Raw genomic sequence first — 21,945 nt, 5'->3', positions numbered from 1 at the left:
GACTGACCAACAAGGGTGCCAATGAAGGAAGGGCTTGGTAGACAGTAACAAAAAATACTGTCAGTTAAAATAAATATAAAAAATTATTATGTGACATGTTAAGACATAATAAAGCTGTAGACTACAAGTAAAAAGGTTTTGTTTTTTCATATCTGTGTTAGTGTTAGTGTTAAAAACAACATAAATTCAGGAGCACTGAAATATTACATAAAATAATGGAAAATAATTAAAAAATATGCAAAATGCTTCAAAACAGTTAGGTTCTTTCTTCTTCTTCTAATAATAATAATAATAATACATTTTATTTATAGGCACCTTTCAAGGCACTCAAGGTCGCCTTACAAAGCAGAGTTTAAAAAGAACATATTTTAAATTGACACAGGATAAGATACAGTGCAGTGAAAAGGTGTAATCAGAATCTGATTATTGATCTACAATCGTAATGGTGTAACACAATGGAGGTGTGGTCATAGTAGTTTTGTGGGGCTGGCTTTTGCTGTGATGGGGTTTGGGGCCAAATGTTCGATCTTTTCATGGGGCCCAGATTTCTTGGTTATGCCCCTGTCAATGAGCGCTAACACACAGTATGTATGCTTGTTTATTAACCTTTCAAATCAGGTTTTACACCTGGTTTGAAGTTGAACACAAGCTGTAGGATTTTTGAGCCTTAAAGAGGCGGAGTATGCAGGGTTTTTTTGGTCCCAACTCATCAGCTTGGAACCACTTGTCTTTGTTAAGCTGTTGGTGGTTGGGTGGAAATCACTCTGAATGTAATAAATGTTTGTTCTCTACCAACAGTTCTGTGTTCAATTGGTTTAATATACATCAAAGTACCATAGCAACACAACAAACCTCTTTCAGAACTTGCGTTTTGATTCATCAAGGATAGAAAACCAATGACCGACCACGTTCTGCTACCTCTATATACCATGTAGGGTTAATGATGCAATTCAATGATACACAACACGATAACAGGAGTCAACACTCACTGTAACAGTATCTGGAGGTGTTTTCTTTTTTCACGTACAACTATGAGAACAAGAAGAGTGCTGCTTGTTGAATTGTGTGCTAAGCGGCCAAGGTCCTAATGGATGGGAGGGCTGTAATAGGCTTCTACTCTTTTTGTACGCTGCCTCATGGGAGGTGTGGCTTAGTGCACTTATGAACTTCCTACCACTCTCCCTCTGCTCATCATCACTCCTCCCTCATTCAGATTGAATGCTCTCTCTCTCTCAGACAGAAAGATATAACCTCTCACACAATGATCCCTCTATGATCACTTTGTGTAATCAGCAATAAATGAAAGGGTAAAGACAGAGAAAAGCCAGATATGATGATAGGAAACAAAGATCAGAGGAAAGGAGTGCTTCCTGAATATATTTAAACTGGTGCAGAGAAATATTAGATGTGAAGATTACAGCTGCTGCTTTCCTCAGGTCCCTACTTTCATTTCAAGTCATGATTCAGCGAAGTGGACACTATTTATGGTCCCCTTACATAAATTGATCGCTATAAAGCTGGTTGACTCCACTTCATTATACAGAACGCCATTTACAGGAGGTAACCATGCCACCACAGGTCGTCTCCTGCTCAGTGCTAATGTGGTAACAAGAAAGCATACTTTTTAAAGCAACAAAAAAAAAACCATCAGCATATGGTGGAGTTAAAAAAGTGTACATACACCATCACCACCTCCCTCGCTGCTTTCGTACTGCAAGCAAAGAGCTGATGAACAACTGTCGCCGACTGGTCCAGGTGACAAACGCAGCAGATGGTGTTGATCAAACGGAAAGAAGTAGATTCACATCTTATTCCATCAACCCGCTGTGCAGTTGTGTTTGTCTCTAAAGGTGTGACATGACAACAATAAAAACTAATTGTCCCCCATCCTCTGGCAATTACTGGGATGTTAAAAAAACAAAAGGCTCAACTGGACTGATGGGGTAATCAATAAGGATGTGAATGGCAACAGGCTGCCGGGCTTTAATTGGATATTTGTAGCTCTCGGGGGTGGATTGATCGAAACCAGGAGTGCAGGAAGATCCTAATTCTGTTGGCCAGATTCTGAGAGCAGTGAAAAGGTTGTAGAGATCAATCTGACTTAATGTCCTACTGGGCACAGGAGTTAACAGCAATAAAGGCAGGTCTTTGTAGCTTTACAGGCTAGGCTGCGAACATTAGCATGCTAACATGGTGACGATAACAAAGCTGAATAATGTTTAGTAGATAATGTACACCATGCCCACTATATAAGTTCATTGAAGTCTTTGAAGGTTCAGAGAGGCTTATTTTACTGTTAATGTATTTTACATATGCTTTATAAAAAATGGACGTAGTATCCATGACGTCACTCGTTTGTTTCTGAAGCAGGGTTTTAAAGCCAATCATTGGTGGTCGCCATATTGGAAATGATGACTCAACCTAATTTTCGCTGATCTAGTATGAAGTGGAGTTGAGGCGGGCCTTTAGCCTCTTTGCTAACAGCTACAGGGTGCCCACCTGTCAGTCATGTCAGCCATGCCTTTATTTAGGCAAAACCAAGCGGCAACCTCCGGTCTAAAAATATGAGTCCAATGTGGAAGTGCTAAAAACTGCAGTTCATCGAGGATCCACTTGAGGCTGGCTCCAGAAGTACCGGAAATCACATACACACCAATTCATAAAAGCCAAACTTTACAGCAGAAATTGACATGTTTAAAGTCTGGTACAAAAGACAAGTGTAGTCTGGATAGCTCATTTCTCCATCGGCACACACTGTAGGGGGGGGAATTTTTTTCTAACGTGGCAATTTCGAAGATATTGAGATTACGAGTCTTCCAATGAGAGACACAGCTGACTTGATTGACAGGCAGGAACACTGTAGCTGTTGGCTAAGATGCTCAAAGCCCTCCTCTTTACATCACAACCGCTCGACAGCAGCAATATGGTTCCCGCTGATGATTGTCCTCAAAACAGCGCTTCAGAAACAGATGGGTGACGTCACGGATCCTACGTCCATATTTCATACAGTTTATGGGCAAAACCCAACATTTTCATATGCTCAAAAACAACAAGTTGTAAAAAAAAATCACCCCCAGCACAGAGTGTGCAGAGAATTGAGCTATTTGGACCCAAACCCTGTAAACATGTTTATTTCTGCTGTCGAGATCTGCTTTTTTGAATGGGTGTGTATGTGGTTTCCAAAGTGTCTGTACCCAGCCTCAAGTGGAAGCTTGATAAACTGCAGTTGGAACACTTCCACATTGGCTTCATATTTCACAATCTGAGGTTGCCGCTTGGTTTTTTACCCATATTTTACACCATTCATTGTGCTTAGAAAGTGGAAACCTCGCCACGCAAAGCATGCTGGGATACATATCAAGGCAGACAAGGCTGGTGGAACCACTGTGGTAGAATGCTATATGGTTGCCAACCATCTTGTATTGGCCTAGGCATCCAGCATTTTGAACTAAAGCAGTTTGGCCCAAACTGGACGGCTTGTATCCTGTAAATTGTCTTTATTTCTCTGTAATTACTAGATGATATTTCACTGATTTAAGACCAGATATGACACGGCTAGTAGCCCATCATGCACTGTTCACATCTATCAAATGACGACCTTCATCCAATCACAGCCCCCCTCATGTGCATCAGATATTCCAACATCATCAAAAGTGCCAAATCTCTCTGAATTAAGCTTTGTTTTGGATGGTGTTGTTCATTTGGCTTGTGGCGCACAATCATGGTTATTAAAGTATGAAAAATAAACAACTTCAAAAGCAACAACAAACAATGGAAAGTAAACAAGACGTGGGTTACGCAGGTCAGTGGCAACTCAACAAAAGCCTTCAGCACTCTATGCTGTCAAGAGTTCTCAATAGGCGGCAGGGGTGAACATGACCTAACACTGCAACAGCATGCTATCATTTAGGCTATTTTAAGATTTATTAGAGTGGCTCTCACAGCGGATTACAGGGACTGTCAGAGATCAATGAGGGAGTTAAAGGGGGGCCCAATTGTTCTCTAATAGAGGTCTGTGGTAAAATGTGTCAATTTAGGGGTTTCTATGGGGGAAAAAAATAGTTTTTGAAAAATTAACTTTCATTACAATAAAGCTTTCGTAAGACTGCAGACCAAATACACATTTCTCACTTCCAAACGAAATGTACACATACTCACTACACTGTGAGTATACACAGAGCTCCAATACTACATTTTGTTCTCTTATTTTGTGCTGAAAAAGTTGGAAGTTATTAAGTAAATAAACTTTGTGTAGTTGAAAAAACTTCTCAATCTAAGACAAGAAGTTATCAGCAGAGGTGGGAGGGGCAACCAAAGAAAAATCGTTCACCAGCAGTTGGTACTTCGCAACTGTCAAAGTTATAGTAGGCTGAGCTCAACTATTGCACCTGTTGGAAGCAGGATTGCAAACTCAGCAATGCAAAAACAGATGGTACCACAAAGAGCTACACAGCTGCATAGAAACTGCACATTGACTTCATCAAATGCTATGGAAATCGTCACACATTAGGACAAAAAAGTCTGACATATTCTGGATTTTACAGCAAGATCAGAGAAAATTTCACCAGATAGATTCAAATTTTAACCTGATGACAGCTCAACAAGAAGGACTAGGAGTTCCCAAAGGTATGTTATCTCTTCATAAGAGTGACATGATTGGCCCCACCAATTTCAATGGTCATGCTCCCAACAGTTTTCTTTTCAAACCATTAATAAGAAACATCATGGTGAAGTATGAAGAGTTATCAGGGGTTCTTTAGTCATTAGGATGTATCCTCTGGGAACCAAGAATGTCTGAACCAAATATTGGGCGAATCTATCAAGCAGATGTAGTAGATGTTGTACCGTAAGAGTGAAATGGTTGTGGGGGCGCTGGTGGCCTAGTGGTCTAAGCGCCCTACATACAGAGTCCTCGTTGCAGGGGTCGCCGGTTCGATTCCCGGCCGGTCGACCATTTCCTGCATGTCTTCCCCCTCTCTCTACTCCCCACATTTCCTGTCTCTCTTCAGCTGTCCTATCAAATAAAGGCAAAAAGGCCAAAAATATAACTTATAACTAAAAAAAAAAAAAAATTGAAATGGTTGCTAAAGGTGATGCTTGATGACGGAGTTAGGAGGTTACCAAAGTTGATAGGATTCATCCTCTGGGCACCCTGAATATCTGTAGGAAAGTCCTTAACAATGTGTTTTATATCTGTTGAGATAAATTATAAAAGGCAGATGAGATCAGCCTGTTTTTACACCAAAGACAAACTAATATATGTATATAGATATATCCTGAGGACCATGAATACTTGAACAAACTCTATTTTAAACTTGTAGCCATACTGTGGACCTAAGTGTTGCCCAAATCTGATTAATTAACACTCCTCAGGCTTTGCAGCTGGGATGGCCACCTAATGTTTTGTTAAGCATGGTAATGCTATGCTATATGTGTTCTGTGTAGTTTACACAAACAAAAGAACCAGCTCTGACACAACCTCGCAGCTCTTCCAAGGTCTTCTAATGGTGTTCAGTTCAGCTGGTGTGGAGTTCAGCTACATGTGATTAACCCTGTAAGGCACACTACAAACATACAAGCACTCAGCTTGTGTGAGCGTCAGAGCATTTTCCCACAGTTCAAGCTGGGATAAATATATCCTATGAAAGCAGCCTGTTTGGATTACGTATGTTGGGAAGCTTGGTCTTAGTTGTGAGAAAATGGACTAAAGATTCCTAAAAGTTGAAACTGAACAAATCAAAACAGCAAAATGATTCAACACACACACTAACACACACAACGTAAATCTCAGTTGTTTTTTTGTGCGTATAACAAAACCAGACGGGTAACTTTGAATTAAGTCATCTAGCCGTAGGATGTCTGTTTATGTTGGATCAGTGAATGGCCTGAAGCGGTGGCTGTGCTCCAGTGACATGAAATGAGGAGAAGCAGACTGTTTGTGTGTGGGCTTTGGGCACTGTGCTTAGAGAGACGCTAGAACTGATCTCACAAACACAATTTTGATTTGTGTTCCTAAACCTCTTAACTAAAAAATAACAGCTCTTGCTGCTCAACATGAGAGGAAGAGAAAGCAGAGACCAACTCATTCTTCAGAGTTAACATCAGATAATGTTGTGTAAGATTACACTCACCTTAAGAGCTTGGGAGCGGTTAGCCAGCAGTTTTTCTATATTCCCAGCAGCCGTCGCCACAAGTTCCCTCGCATTGTTGGACCCAACCATGAAGTCAGGTCTGTGGTCATGATATATCTAGAATAACGAGAAGGAAAGTGTCTTAAACCAAGCATTCAGACTGAAAACAACCCATATATCCAAGGTGGTAGTAACATGTAACATGCATGATGAACAGATTTACAAACCCAACATTATGTCTACAACTAATTGACTTCACTTAGCCACATTTTTCACATTAAAGCTTTAGTAAGGAGTTTTTTTTAAAGTGGTTATGAAACTGACAGAAATCATATATATGATCCAAAAAGAAAACCAGACCTTTGGTGAAAGACTGACAATTTCTATTTGCTGAAATGTAATGCCTGTAAACACTGTAAGGGGGTAGGTGTGAGACAGATGGTGTGTTTTAATTATTTCTCCAATGCATATACTCAGTAAGTGATACATTATTACTAAAGAAAAGCAAATTATTTTGTGGTTATTTTTCAGAAAACATAACTTACACGTATTGAGGTCAAGATCAGTTTAGAGGTACCACTTTGCCAACAGGGGGCACCAAAATTGTCACAAAAAAAGTTCCCCAAAGGAGCTATAAGTCCAAAAGAAAACACATACTGCAAAATAATTGATGGCAAGTTTGTACTATTTATAGGAATATTGATAGACTGTTCAGTGCAGCACTTTTCATTCAAGAAATGCAGCTGACATTGCCTTGAAATATGGAATTGAATGCATATGGAGTGGAACCAGAAACAGCCAAGCAGGATAGAAGAAGTATAAACTGGGCTTTAATGGCAATTTGATCAATTTCTAAAATGAACACTTTATTTCCTTTCAATCCCTTTGTCCTCTTTGGCACACCGTAGCTAAGCTGCTGCAGTGTCTTTCTGCTTCCCGCAGCCTACCGTACTTTCGAATGACACATTTCACTTTAGCAATTTAAACTGATGAACGCCTAAACTGAGTTTATTGAGATGTTCTGTCCCTTCGAGCAGACATGCCCACATAGCGAACAAAATGTTAGCTTTCTAGGAACGATTAGAAGATACAACATTGAGCGACAACACAGAGCTGTACGGTATATGAGGATTTTGCTACCGGCTCTTTCAGCATTGAGGTGCTCTCTACCCACTGACTTACTGTATCCAAGTCTGTGAACTCTGTATAAAAGACCATCTTCCATTATTCATCTAACCTCTCTGACCAAAGCACAGTGATTTAAAAGAAAAAAACAGAGCAACACTGATTGAATTGCAATGTCAGGTTACATAACAGGACCATTCACTGTGCTGGAGAATATGCTTGGGCAAAAGAAAAAAGAAACACAAATGCCAAACAGCCAATTATTTAGCAGCCTGGGGGGATTTCACTGTCCGACATTCAAAGCTAAGAGTTGAGACGCGTGCAATTTGTCTTCATGCTCTAGGCGTCTAGTGGTTTTGCTGTGATGCAAAGTAAGGATTTTTAGATTTGTATTATCATATTGCAAATAATTCAGCGTAGATTTCGTGGAATTGGAGTTACCCGTGTTTTGCTTTGGATTTGGGGATCCCTCATTGAAAACAAATACCATTTACCATTCCCATTGAGAAAAGTGTTACCTGTGTGCTTCATCCTATTCTTGTCTTCTTTTAACATTTTACATCCTGTGTTCTGTACATTCCATTAAAACAAAGTCTGCCTTGAAGCAGACAACAATTTAAGAGGAGTCAGTGATAAAAAACGCTGGGACATTTAATGTCTTGAGAAAAATCGTATCATCGCATCAAGCCTGTTTTGTAATGACATCAGTGACGCTTTAAAGCCGACTGATCTTATTCTCAAAGGGAGAAGACAAGATGAGCGCCAGATGCATTGTGTCAATCAATGAGGCTCTAAAAAGCTTCTTGTCCTTTTGTCAGATGTGGCTCATGTGTGGGTGTGCCACCACAGTATAGTCGTGACGCTGATCTCATCTGAGCGTGTACACTGTGCTGGCAGGAAGGAACAATGTGGCGTTATGCTTAATGAGAAGATGGGTTTATGTAGATGGGTGATTTATTGTGACAGCTGAGGTTGTTCAAGGAGGGTAACAAGGAGGAAGAAGGCGCAATAAATACAGTAAAGACAGTAAAAGCCTTGACTCTACCTGATTCATGAGTTTTAATTTAAAGTAGAACAAAACATTCAACAGCAGAGAGGCGGGGTTGAGCTCATTACAGCTATAATACGACCACCTGTCAGTCAAATCAACCATGACCCCAGTTTAATTATTACTCAACGGCTAAATATAATAAAAATGGATTATGTAAGAAAAATGGATTATGTAAGAAATGTCCTTCTTTACAGTTGTTAAAAACAATTGAATTATTCACACAAACACAACCTGTTTTAATACCAGGCTGCGTTTCGTTCTGATGTAAAAATGGTCATGTGGGCTTACGTTGGCTTTTGGAGCCAGCCCCAAGTGGACATTTGGGGAACTGCACATTTTGCGCTTCAACATTAGCTTTATTTAGCTCTGGCTGGTCTGGCCCAACCTTATCTAACTGACCTCCTGAGCCCTTACAAAACCTCCAGGCCTCTGAGGTCTTCTGACATGGGTCTCCTTGCAGTTCCCAGGTCAAAATATAAGTTGAAGGGCGACCGTGCTTTTAGTGTAAAGGCCACGCGTCTTTGGAACAGCCCCCTCACCTTCATCAGGGCCGCCCCCCTCTGTTGACTCTTTTAAGACTCGCCTCAAAACGCACTTTTATATTTCAGCATGTGAGTCCTCTAGCCCCAAATAGGTTTCAATCCCCAATGATGTGCTTTCCTTGTTGTCTGTTTGTCTCTTTTTGTCTTATTGTACAGCACTTTGGTCAGCTTCTGCTGTGTTTTTAAATGTGCTTCATAAATAAATTTGACTTGACTTGACTGATTTGCCACTTGTTATTAAGTAGCAGTTGAGTTCCACATGTGTTTGTATGATCACTCTCTTGACTCTCCTTAGCATTACGTACTTACTTCCTGTCGTGATTTAAAGGCAACATGCCAGGGCTTTAAACAGTGTGGTCATAAAAGAGATATAGCAAACATTAGCAAGCCTACATTCCTGTCTCCTAAATGTAGAAATAATTATTAAGAGAGTAAAACCCTTAAAACGGCCGAGGTAGACAATAAAATAAGCACAAAAAATAGCATGTTAAGGTGATCATTTTTACTTAGCAGGCTCGGTCAACAACCTCTTAGATATAGCTTTTTTAGTCTGATCTGGCCGATATCCGATACTAGGATCGGATCAGTGCATCCCTATTCCTAACCTCATTGTTCTCAAGTGGAAAACAATCCTAACAACTACATTTCCTTTCAAAAACTGAATTACTTCGAAGTAGTGTATAGGTAAAAGTAAAAATGATGCTTAACCCAAGCTAATTCCAGTACTTGAAGCAAGGTTTTGCCTATTTATTCATTTATTTTCTTTTGAGCCAGATGTGACCATATGTGGGAGGTGCAAGGAATTAGAAAATACTAAATTACCAAAGCAAGACAGTTGTGCAGATTGTGCCTAAGGCTTTCATTGGCTGGATAATAAGCTAGTTAGCAAGGTAACAGTTGAGCACAAACTCTGATACCTGATAATTCGTTTTAAGATATGCTGAGAATTCCACTCACTAGAGAACTGAAGCATTATTTTTAGACCATCTCTTCATACAATTAACAGCACAGCATCGCACATTAGTAGCCCGGTATTTGCATGAAAAGCAGAGAAATGCCACTGACACGGCCGAGAGGTTAAGCTGAGTGACTTGAATGATCTGAGGTGACACCTAGCAGACAGCTAGCGGCCTCAACCTGTCAATCAAAGCTGCTATGCCCTTACTTAAAGTAAACGTTAGGTTGGTATTATTTAATCTGATGAGTTATATAAAGCTTTAAATGTCAATTGGCTGCTTACGTGTAACAGTAAAAGGCCCAAAAGGGGGGAGCATGTAGCATGAAAGTATTTTTCAGACATTTCTTATTTAATCCAATGAAAAGTACAAATCAAATGTAGGCTTAACTTATATAATGTTGTTTAAAAAAACAGATTTTAACAAAAAGTTGATCCACAATGTGTTTATAAGATAAATTTAAGGACATTTTTAAGCACACATGTCTTACAATAGTTATGCTTACCTGTGTTAGGTCGTCTATTCCAGTGGCTGAGTCTGTTAATGCGACCAAATCTTTTTGTATCTGTTCCGTCCATTCCTTTACCCTACAAAAACACAAAATAAACAATCAGTTAGCTTGCAAATTCTTATTGAAGATCGAAACCGTCTGATCGACCTCAATCACATTTAATTTTAATTTTATCCTAAGAGATCATATGACCTTCATTAAGCTTTAATTCTTCCAATCACAATATTCAATCAAAGTAACGGCTGACAGAGGGGACATAATAATGTTTAACCAAGTACATTAGTCTACTCCACATGAGCTGTGCGTTAAAGTGAGAGCTATTCATAGATTGTCAGCATGAGTGTGTCACCTCCTCAGGGGTGAGGTGCTGGTTAATGTATTCCTCTTAAAAGAAAGAGCACAGAAAGGGGGGAAAGAAACTGAATAAATAGAGAGAGCAAAGTAAAAAAAAACATGGACTAGTTTTTACATCTTTCTTTTACGTTCAAGTACTTCAGTAAAAATATCTCTCAGCAGCTGTAGGAATCCAAGAAGCTTTGCCAGTGCTTTCAGTACAAGCACCATCTGTCTGTGTGTGTCCATTAACAAATCTAAACATTAATGAATCAACATGTCCAAGCTCTAATAACTGAACTTTCAGCACTCTAACTTGGCCACAAGGGATTTAAGGACACCAGTCCCTTCCATGGACTCCCTTGACTTTTAGTTCAGTTCGTCAATATGTGTGTGTGAGCATATACGGTGTCTATATGAGACCCTATCCAGTATACCCCCTAACTGTCAAAACACTCTCATGACTCTCTTTACTTGGCAAGCAGCCTACGACCTGACATGGCTTCATGACCCACATGCACTGCAAAAATTTTAAACGTTTAAATGTAAATGTACAAAGTAGTTCTAATAAATTTAGCATGTCACCGACTGAACTTCGACAGAACCCCTCAAAGCATATTGATTTTCTATTAAGAAATATTAAGACATCATGTTAAAATATATGCTTGTTTCTTTAACCTAAACTCAAATGATAGGATTGATAACACTCTGTGTACAGATAGTATCAAACAAGCTAGCTTGGTGTCAAAAGCTCACCGAATATAATAATAAACTCAAGCACAAACCAAAGTGTAAAAGCATCAGAATGTGGGTGTATATAATGGTCTGTGCCTAGTTTGTTGCACCTTGATTTAAGCTAGTTTTTTCTGTTGAATTAGCTACGTTAAGCTAGCAGGCAAGTATCCTCGCGTCTGTGTACCTGACAGACATGAGAGTGGTATTAATCTTTTCCTCTCTCCCTATGCAAAAAATCTGTCTACTCCACAAACCTGTCAACGAAACTAAGCAAATTAACTGAGTTATATTTTTATATTAAAACTAGGGTTGTTAGTCACGGAAAGCTAGCATGAATTTGAATGTAGCATTTCCTCAGGACTCCATCTAACCCCTCCCCCCCCTCCCCTTGGAGCTCCTCCAAAACGACGCCCTCGCTCACATGAACGAGCGCAACTGATTCGCAACCATATGATCGTGACTGCTTCAAAACCGGTCCTCCCCACATCGTTTGTGTTATGCACTACGTCAACTCATGTCTCACTCAGCGGTAAGAAAACACCAAAACATTATCATAATGAAAGTTAAAAACATCAAACAAACATGGCTGCTGTTAGTACTCACAACTGTCATGCTAGCATTATCCAGATGTACTGTTGACACAATATCAGGAGAAAAGTTATAATAATAATACATCTACATTTCTGTAGGACTTACTAAATGTCATTAATTCTTTTGCTTGTCAGAGCCCCTGTGGTGAGAGCTTTTTAGACTCTGATCCGGACTACAGTCCTGAGCAAAGCACCTCATCAGGTCAGAGGGGACAGGCCCGAGGTCGAGCAAGAGGGGCAGTCAGTAAAGTCAGGGGAAGCAGAGGCAGGGGACAGTGAGTGAACGCCGGGGAAATGTACGTGCAGGAGGCGGGCAGAACAGCAGGACAGCAGGATTTGATTGGTTCCATAAATTGGACCCTAATGACAGGGATTGGTTGGTGTTTTCCCAGGTTTACTCCAGCTGTAGATAGCTTCTTTTTTTTAAGAACACATTATGTATTGATTGCCATCGGGACATAAAGATCATTTTAACCAGTATAACTAAAAGTGTATCTAAATCTGACTACCTACCCCAGCTTTTACTGACTTATCTATCTATATTAAAGTTATTTCTTCAGAGCAAGAATTTCATAACCTGCTGATGTAGAGGTCTTTCAGCTGATAACATGTTCTGGGTTAAAGGGTTAATCCAACCCAACAACATTACATTTGTCAACCTCGTGTTGCTCAACTGCACATTACATATTCCACTCTCTTTGGAAACAGCACTCTGTGAGCACACCCAACCCATCTCCCCGGCTCCTTTACCACAGCCAATAAAAAATACATGACATAATCCATAAAGAAAATTACCGTTTCTCCCCCACAGTGTGAGTTAACCTCCTCACCTCCCACGCTGCCGTGGGGCCTTTGACACATGAACCCTGTCTGTGTTATCTTATTTAAAAAATACAGTGTAATGTGAGCAGGGTTGGCTCAGGCTGGAAATGTTTAACATAGCAGCCTTGTTGTATATTTAGCCCTCTGAGAGACTGCTGAGGGCAGATATAGAATGGCTCGACTGTCAGCACATAGCTCTTTCTACCGCCCGTACAGTTATTATTCACATTGAATAATCTCTTATAAATGACTGCAAAGTGAATTCATGTTCTAGAGCAAGAGTTCATGCTGACTACTGGAGGATACATGGAGCCAACTCCAGGGTCAAGATGAGGTCTACTAGTCATGGTAACAGGTGTGAATTGGGGCTGATATGCATGTGACTTTTCTAAGTAACCCCAGATGGCCTCAAGCAATAATGGTGGGGCAGTACAACAGTTGTCTAATGCAGGAAACTGTAAGTGTGTAGGATTGAGTTTTTACACCACATCAAAGAAGAGTTGATCAATTTTTCATAAACTCAAACCTTTTTTTTCATTTACTATATGCCCTGATCATTCCAACTATGGAAGCCCATTACTTCCATTAAATGTAGGTTAAAAACATCAACAAGAATATCAAGCATACAACAAGTACATCCTGATTATAAGTCATTTTAAAGAGATTCAAGTCAAATAATGAGAAAATAAGTTATGAGTGTAAAATTAAAGTCTTACTTGTTAATTTGAAATCAAATTATAAACTAAAAAGGGATTATTATGGTATGAAAAATAAGTGTGAAATGTGAAAAAGTTCAAATTTTAGGATTAAAAAGTTGAAGTTCTGGGCTAAATATACAAGAGATAATACAGAAAAAGATTGAATAATGAGAGGGTAGGGATTATTATCATTAAGAATACATGATTTTGACATACAACAAACTTCTTATTAAAAGATAAGTCATAATTATGAGATATAGAGTAACAATCCAGAGATAAAACAATCAAAATTATAAGATAGAAAGTAATGATTGTGAGATAAAAAATGGTTGAATTTATGAGATGTCAAAATATTGAGAGAATAGGTCAGTATTTAAAAATAGAAGTCGTTTTTTTAAAGTTATTAAAGCTGCTGTCGGTCGTCACAGAGTAAACATCTGTTCAGAGAGAGGGATTTCGAATGTTAACACTATCCCTCAAAACCAGATTTCCTCTTAGCCCCCCAACACAGATCAGCGTGTGCAGTCATGATAGTGCCGGACTCATAACCAATGCTAGCGATTAGCTATGATTGGTCTGACATAACGGGAACAATGGGAATAATAACATTGCTTGATACAAAGGCGTTGGAAAACGCAGAGATTTCGCAATAGTCTCAAATTACTTCACTTATCGATGAGCACCGATGGGCATTATGACCGTTTCTCCAAACCCAGCAGAAAAAAAGTAACATTTTTTACACCATTCCTACCAACAGCAACTTTAACTTTAACATTTTTCTTCATAATTTTCAACTTTTATATGACAGAAATTGACTTCAGATCTCATAACCATGACTCATAATTTCAGAATTTTGACTTATCTTACAATTTTGATGAATTTACCCATAAATTTGTCTCAATATCAGTTGTTTTTTTATCGTTGAAGATTTTTAGTAGTTTTTCTTTTATTGGCAAGAACGGCCTTCCATAGGCTACAGCATTTTCTAACCCCTTCCACTATGAGTGTGAGGCGTTCCCTCAGTCACAAGAACCCCCATCCCAAGATGCTGATCCAAGATTGGTATTGCATGTCTAGATATAGACAGCCTTGACTCTTAGTCTTATCTCATGTTTGTAGAAGTTCCTTAAAGAGGAGAGGACAGCTACAATCAAAACATGATCCAGGGAAAGTCCCAAACTATGTTCTTGATCTTGGTTTAAAAAAAAAGAAAGGTTAAGCTGTGCTCTGATTAGCAGCTTTCACGAAATAACCCCCCTTAAAAGGGCATACATTCCCAACAAAACAACAGGAAGTGCTGCTCCTTAAGTGATTCAAGAGTTTACTGTTTGTTTCTTTAAGTACTGAAGCAAAGTAAGGAAGAGTTTCTTGAAGTAAAACATTCAAATATATCTTGGAGCAGGACAAGGAAAAATTAGATAGCATAATTATCCCATCCCACGCTTGGCTCCTATTCGTCCCCCTCTCACTCTCTCTCTCTCCACCTCTCCTCCAGGGAATCGAGGAGGGAGGTTTTTTGGAGAGGAAGGAAGCCTTCAAAATGGCTGGTGAGCCATGCAGAGCCACTCGGCTATACAGCAGTTCGACTGCGGGGCCGTAAATGAGATAATGTGAAACTCAGCCAAGTGTGAGACCTGCTGGCACAACAAGCCTTTTTTTTGTTCTTTCACACTTGTCTCAGTGAGTCATTAATATCACACACTTATAAAGCAGACTGTTTAATTTTTTCATTCGGGCAATTGTTGAAGCCCTCCTTTTTTATTCTCTTCTTTTTTATTGTTCTTTTGCCAGCTGTGTTCAGTCAATCTCTCATTCACTTGTTCAGTATTTCAGTCACAGATACACCAAAGTGAGAATGCAGTTTAACACACGTCTGGGTGTGTTGTTGGACAAAAACCTATTTAAAGGCTTCAAAAGGGCCAAAATTCAGCGCACTAAAAACCCCAGATGAGTAAGCAATGTACAGTAGATCATAAGATAAGACTGCCCAACCACTGTGTTGTATCCAAGAATCTATTCTTGTCCCACTGTAAAGTCAGAATGTAATGGGCTCAACTGATGTTACTTAAACTGTCCACTAAAACAACTGTAGTGTTTTCTTTGGCTCTGCAGGGACCAAGCACTTTATGAGCAATAACCAAATGAGAGAGGTCTGTGGAGTTGCTACCGTAGACTGTATAAAACATGGACATACTCTCCATGGCATCATTCACTGGTCCCTAGAGAGATGTTTGGTAGCTCAACTATGGTGGTCGCCATATTGGAAATGGTGGCCTTTGATTAACCAAGGCAAAGAGGAAGTGTGGGCTAGGGTTGGCTTCTAGCGTCCTTGCAAATAACTACGAGATGATATATCTCAAGGGGTTATTCCTAATAAAATATTTCAACTACAGCGCCCCCTCCTGTCACAACCTTGCCTTGCTTGTAATTATGTAAATGTATGTATAAATCTTACCATTTGTATCTCATCACATACATGGTGCAAGTGACCTAAATTCCTAAACCGCCCATTAAACCAGGATGTAGACATGTTTAATTTTGCTGTAAAAGTAAGCATTGTAACATGAGCTTTAATAGGGATTCCCTGGCTTTTGCAACCACCCTCTGGTGGACACTCAAGGAACTGCAGTTTTTTGCAACTCTTCATTGGCTTCATTTTTAACCATAGACTGTATAAAATATGGACGTAGTATCCGTGACGTCACCCATCTGTTCCTGAGCGCTGGTTTGAAGCCAATCGACGGCAGCAGCCATATTGGAAATGCAGAACTCAACCAGGCATAGTGTGACGTAAAGGGGTGGAGTTTGAGCCTCCTAACCAACAGCTATGTGTTCCCGTCCGGGAGTCAAGTCAGTCATGTCCTTATTTGGGCAAAAACTCGTAATCTTAATATCTTCTGAACTGTTGTGTTAGAAAAAAATTCCCCGTACAGTGTGTGCAGATAGAGAGATTAGCTACGTAGAGCCAAGCTGTTTTTTGAACCAGGCTGTAAACATGTTTATTAATGCTGCAAAGATCGTCTTTTTAAAATTGGTGTATGTGGTTTCAGGTGTTTCTGCAGCCAGCCTCAAGTGGATTCTCGATGAATTGCAGTTTATAGCACTTCCACTTGGGCTTCATAGTTTGAGACCGGAGGTTGCCACTTGTATTTAACACAATGGGGGTTGCCACTTGGTCCTTACTGAGTTGCAGTGTGGGAAAGTTTGGATCAAGTGTTTTAGGGATGCTTCAATTAAAATAACTTTTTCAAATTTTCTATGTCCTCCAAAATATTGAAACCAGCCATGGCCAATAAGGCTATTGCACATTTTTTACTAAGTTATGGTACTTCTTATAATAATCATTAAAATGACTCCTACTACAAAGGCTATTACTACTTCTTTTTGTATATACAATGGCACACTGGGTCTACCATATGACTCAGGTTTTGTGAAGTTGGATGATATTTTCAGTATAAATCAAGATGAATTTCTGACATTACACAAATACACCATGCACTTTGGTGCTTTGGTAATGCCCTCCTGCTAACAAACCAAACAAACCATACATGTTCCCTAAATTTTCCGAGTATTGTTCTTTGTTAGCACACAACTGTTTAGACTGCTGTGCAACTCTGAGCTACTGTCCTGATTTTAGATACAGTAAATTATCCCTTCCACAGGATTCAAAGGGGGCGTCGCACAAAATTCTGTGCCTAATCCTTGCATCTTTGGAGGCCCTTCTTACATGAGGACCTTTGGTTCTCAGTTTACTTTCTCTCCAGGTCTGATGCCCCAAGAAACAACAAACTACTATTGCTTGTTGCAGCAGTATGAATACATGTTTTTTAGATCAGAGAGACACACTTGATCTCATTTAGACAAGCATAATCTAAAATGAGGACTCTATTGCTGAAAAATTGCATTATAATTACACTTAGTTATCTCTATCTTAAGTTATGAGCACATCCAGTATGTGTATGTGGGCTACCACACCACATTTGTAGACTTATTTAAGAAATTAAACACACTATGCAAAACACTGTAAGTCCAAGGGCATGTGAGCTCTTCTCACGGCTAAATAAGTTCCTGGACTAGACCAGTGAGCATGTGTCTGAATTTCTGCATTACCCATGTGTGGCGAACTATGGGTTGGGTGGGCAAAAGACCCTCCGCCCCTCCTCTCTGTTGGCCTCCATCCCTCTAATGACTAGAGGAGAAGCGGTCTGTGTTATAACAGCTGTCACATGTACGTGTGTGTGGGTTTACATGTGTGTCTATGCCTGAATGTAACCAGAGCCGCAGGTCTTTCAGAGGGCAGTAAAAGGGTTGCTGGGGTCAAGGGTCACCAGGACAGGTGCAGGTCTACTGTTAAAGCTTTTAATGTAATGAAGTGGGTGTGACCCATTTGTGCAAGTGTGTTGTATAACCCATCAATTAAGATGAGCAACTGAAACAAAACCCATCAGGAAATTACAAATGACTCAGCTGTTGTTGTAATTTTAGCATCTTTTAGCTTGTTGTTTTGGATTGAAGGTCCACATTTACAACTTTACAATGTCTGCCTAGCAACCAAAGCTAACAGAAAGGGTTAGTGACTAGCTGGCTAGCATTGCAGTGCTTTTAGCAGCAGAGATGCATTAAATGAAATGGTCTCAAAAAAAGAATAAGGCGTTTTTCGACCGCAGGAACTTTACCCCAGAACTAAGGACTTTAACCCTGAACTACATGCATTTCAACATGAGGAACCAGGGTCTAAATTTAGCTCAGGGGTAGCTAATCTCCCCCCTGAAAAGCCCCTGCTTTGGGGGTAGTACTTTTCAAAGGTCCTTGGACTTTTGGTTGATCGTAACGGTGTTTGTGGAGTTTACACAGTTGTTGAAACACAGAGGGAGTTCCTGGGGATGTATACTAGTTTAGCTTTTCATATTAAGATTTCCAAATATTATTTAATTAATTTTTTTTCCCCATATGTCACCGGCCTGATTTGCACAATCTACCCGGGACTTCAGCTCGCGGTTGAAACGCAGAAAACAATGGGGGCCTTTTAGTTCCGGGGAAAGTAGTTCTGGGGGCTAAAAGACCCTGGAACTCTTGGTCGAAATGCACCTTTAGAGAGCATGACCCAGCAGTTCTGGGATACATTTTGGCATCTTTTAGCTTGTTGTTTTGGCGTCATGGCCTGATCTGCCTAGCATCATACAGCAGACAAATAAGGCAAGCAGCTAGCTTGTAAGCATGGCTAAAAATCAGGAGCAGAAAGTTATACAGAGAAGTGGTGACAAGTCTTAAACAGAAAGAATGACTCAGCAGTTCTTTTCATTTTAACATTTTTTTAACCGTTTTTGGGTGTTGTTCTTTGTTTTTTCTTCCTACAACTCGCAACTAACAATATCTCCCCATCAACACACAGCAGATAAATAAGGTTAGCTACAAGCGTTGAGCACAAAGAGATGGTACAGCAACCGAAGAACAGAGAGCATGACTCAGCAATTCTCAATTTCCTCATTAAGATATCATAAGAGCGTTTCCTCAGTTCGTTCAGCAACTTCTTTTTTTATTTATTTATTTATTTATTTTATTTTTTATTGTTTTTATTCCTATTGTTGCATATATTGTGTTCTTAACCTTAGGATTGTGGGGTGGGTTTGGGGTCGGGGCTGAGGGTGGGATCTTTTTCTTAATTTATTCTATTTTAAGTTGTTTTTATGTACAGCACTTTGTGTTACAATACCATTGTATGATAAGCGCTTTATTGATTGATTGATTGATTGATTGATTGATTGATTGATTGATTGATTGATTGACTGATTGATAATATCTGTCCATTCACACACACAATCGGCATAAATAGTTGGCTAGAAACTAACTATACATTATTCAGTGGGCAAGAATACAGAGGCATGATAACGTAGAATACATACATGGTTAGCAGTTCGCTTTTAAAGGTAGCAAAGCTTTCGGCAGTTGTGGGGCAGAATAGAGAGCATGACTCAGCTTAGCTATTCATTTTTTTATTTAAGCATCTTTAGCTTGTTATTTTGGTTTCAAGGGCAATGACTTACTATTATGTTAAACCTGCCAGGCAACACACTGTAAACAGATATGGTAGGTGACAACCTCGTAAACTGAACAGAGCTTTTAGCAGCAGGGGTGCAAAAACAAATGGTCACAATCCCAAAATAGAGAGCATGACTCAGCATTGAAGAACTACTGTCTTACTCCTCACCACATTAACCCCTTCAGCTTTGTCTCTTCTCTTTTCAGAACCAAAGCCTGTGGCCTTGGGCTGTAGTGCAGCTGTTTAATGTACTTTTAGCAACAACACACATGAAGGACAGTAAAGTCCATAAGTTACACTCGCCATCTCTTCAAGACTAAAAATAAGTACGTCTTTCGGCGACAAATTCTGGTGAAACTTTTCAGGGTCAAAGGTAATTCAAGTTTATCTAAGTAAGAAGAGGCATTCTGATACATTTTTTTCCTTCCTTGGATAATACAGATACTGGTAATACTTCTAAGATCAATAAAAGCACAGGTATGAGAACCAAAATTGGTTTACTGATCTCAATTATCCAATACTTGTTTAAACAACCTTAGATTCTTCCTACGACAAAAACAATTCTACATTTTTTCCAGTTACATAAAGAGGCAAACAAATTATTCAGTATTTAAAATGCTGAATATTAACAAGGCTTATAAAAGTAACCTCTACAGACAGTCATAAAGAGCCAGGCTGAAACTATTAAATGTGGATTTGCTGCAACAAGAGAACTGAAAAGAAAAATATCCCAGACCCACAGCGTCTAGTTTTCTGCCTGCTTGTTCTGAATGAGAAAAATAAGCATGTGCACATTGTTAGGCGTCAACCAGAAGAGTAAGCGGGTCAGCAACATTTGCTCAGATGGCACTTCAGTTACTGGTCTGCAGATTAACCGGCGTGCCAGCTTTGCAAGTTAAGAAAATCTCTCTGCATTGACTTCCTGTCTGTCAGCTTTGAAACAAAAGGTGAGGTAATGACCTGTAAGATATGCCAAACTTTGTGCCCATGTACAGGCCATGTACAGGCCATGATTGGCGGTAGCTGTTGTGTATCACTCGCCTGAATACTGCCGATACTTGATTAGTTGTGAACATTCCTACTAATGATATCAATAGAGATACTGGTATCAGTATCAATATCAATACAAACACTGGTTTCAGTACCAACATTGATCTAGGTGTTTGTTTCAGTTCTGATACCAGAACAGATAATGGTATCAGGACCAATGTCAATACAGATACTGGTATTGGAACTGATGTTATTAAAGATAATGGTAACTGTACCGATATCAATACAGATACTGGTATGGGAACTGATGTTAATACAGATACTGGTAGTGGTAACAGTAGTGATATCAATATTGACACTGGTATTGGTACCAATATCATTATCAATACGAATACAGGCATTGGTTTCAGTACCAACATTGATACAGGTACTTGAATAAGTACCGACGCCAATACAGATGATGGTATTAGTACCAATGTCAATACAGACACTGGTATTGGCACCGTCGTGATACAGATACTGGTATCAAAGTCAAAGTCAAAGTCTTCTTTATTGTCAAATAAACTGGAGTATGCACTACACATACTGAGGATTTGAAATTGGGTTTCTCTCTCAGAGCCTAGCAACGACAACAACAGATAAACATAGCAAAGCTAGAAAAAGATAAGCTAATAAAAATAATAAATTAAAGTTTAAAACAGTGCAAAAACTTTGCTATAGTGCAATTTAAAATCAAAGTAAGTGTGTGCATTTCAGTCCTGAGGATGACAGACCTCAGCGTGGATTTGCGGGGGGGTCAGTGACTGGGTTCAGTCTGTGAAGGGGGCACTATGGGAAGAGGGGGCAAAACAGGGAGAGAGTTCAGCATCCTGACTGCCTGGTGGATAAAACTGTGCCTCAGTCTGCTGGGTACCGATATTAATACAGATACTGGTATCAGTATCGATATCGACACAGATACTGGTATCAGTACTAATGTTGATACAGATACTGGTCTCAGCACCAATATCATTACATGCACTGATTCCAGTACCAACATTGATACAGATACTTGTATCATTACTGATACCCATACAGACAATTGTATCAATACCGATATCATTACAGATACATGTATTGGCATCAAAACAACTTTAACAGGAAGAGTATATTGAGTCAAGTTAATAATTTGATTAAATAAAAGGAAAGTCTTTTTAACTTTTTATTAAGGTATTTAATTCAGGATCTGTTTACAGTTGGAGGGTCAATTGCTCTCCTAAAAGGAGGTGGTTTAGATAATCTAGCCAAACTGTTGGCTTCTTCACAACCTATCTGAGTCTCAGGAGCTTGTTCCTGCCAGACTAAATGTCATCATGTTTGTGTAATTAATAACTTGGATCAGTCCCTTCAAACTGCTTCCAAAACTAATAAAACTACCAAAG

The 21,945-nt window shown here is 39.5% G+C and overlaps 1 protein-coding gene across 1 annotated transcript in view; it reads right to left on the bottom strand.

Annotated features, from left to right (window-relative positions):
- Positions 1–21,945, bottom strand: part of cacna2d1a (calcium channel, voltage-dependent, alpha 2/delta subunit 1a) — a 139,409-nt gene that overhangs the window by 102,702 nt on the left and 14,762 nt on the right. The window contains exons 2-3 of the mRNA XM_034673988.1: positions 10,311–10,392; positions 6,132–6,248 (exon numbers count right to left, since the gene is read on the bottom strand). Of these exons, the coding sequence (XP_034529879.1) occupies positions 6,132–6,248; positions 10,311–10,392 (199 nt within the window). The remainder of the gene's footprint in view (positions 1–6,131; positions 6,249–10,310; positions 10,393–21,945) is intronic.

The sequence above is a fragment of the Notolabrus celidotus genome, chromosome 21 (genome assembly GCF_009762535.1).
Source record: "Notolabrus celidotus isolate fNotCel1 chromosome 21, fNotCel1.pri, whole genome shotgun sequence".
In the NCBI taxonomy this organism is placed as follows: Eukaryota; Metazoa; Chordata; class Actinopteri; order Labriformes; family Labridae; genus Notolabrus; species Notolabrus celidotus.
This window is presented reverse-complemented; position numbering and strand designations above follow the sequence as displayed.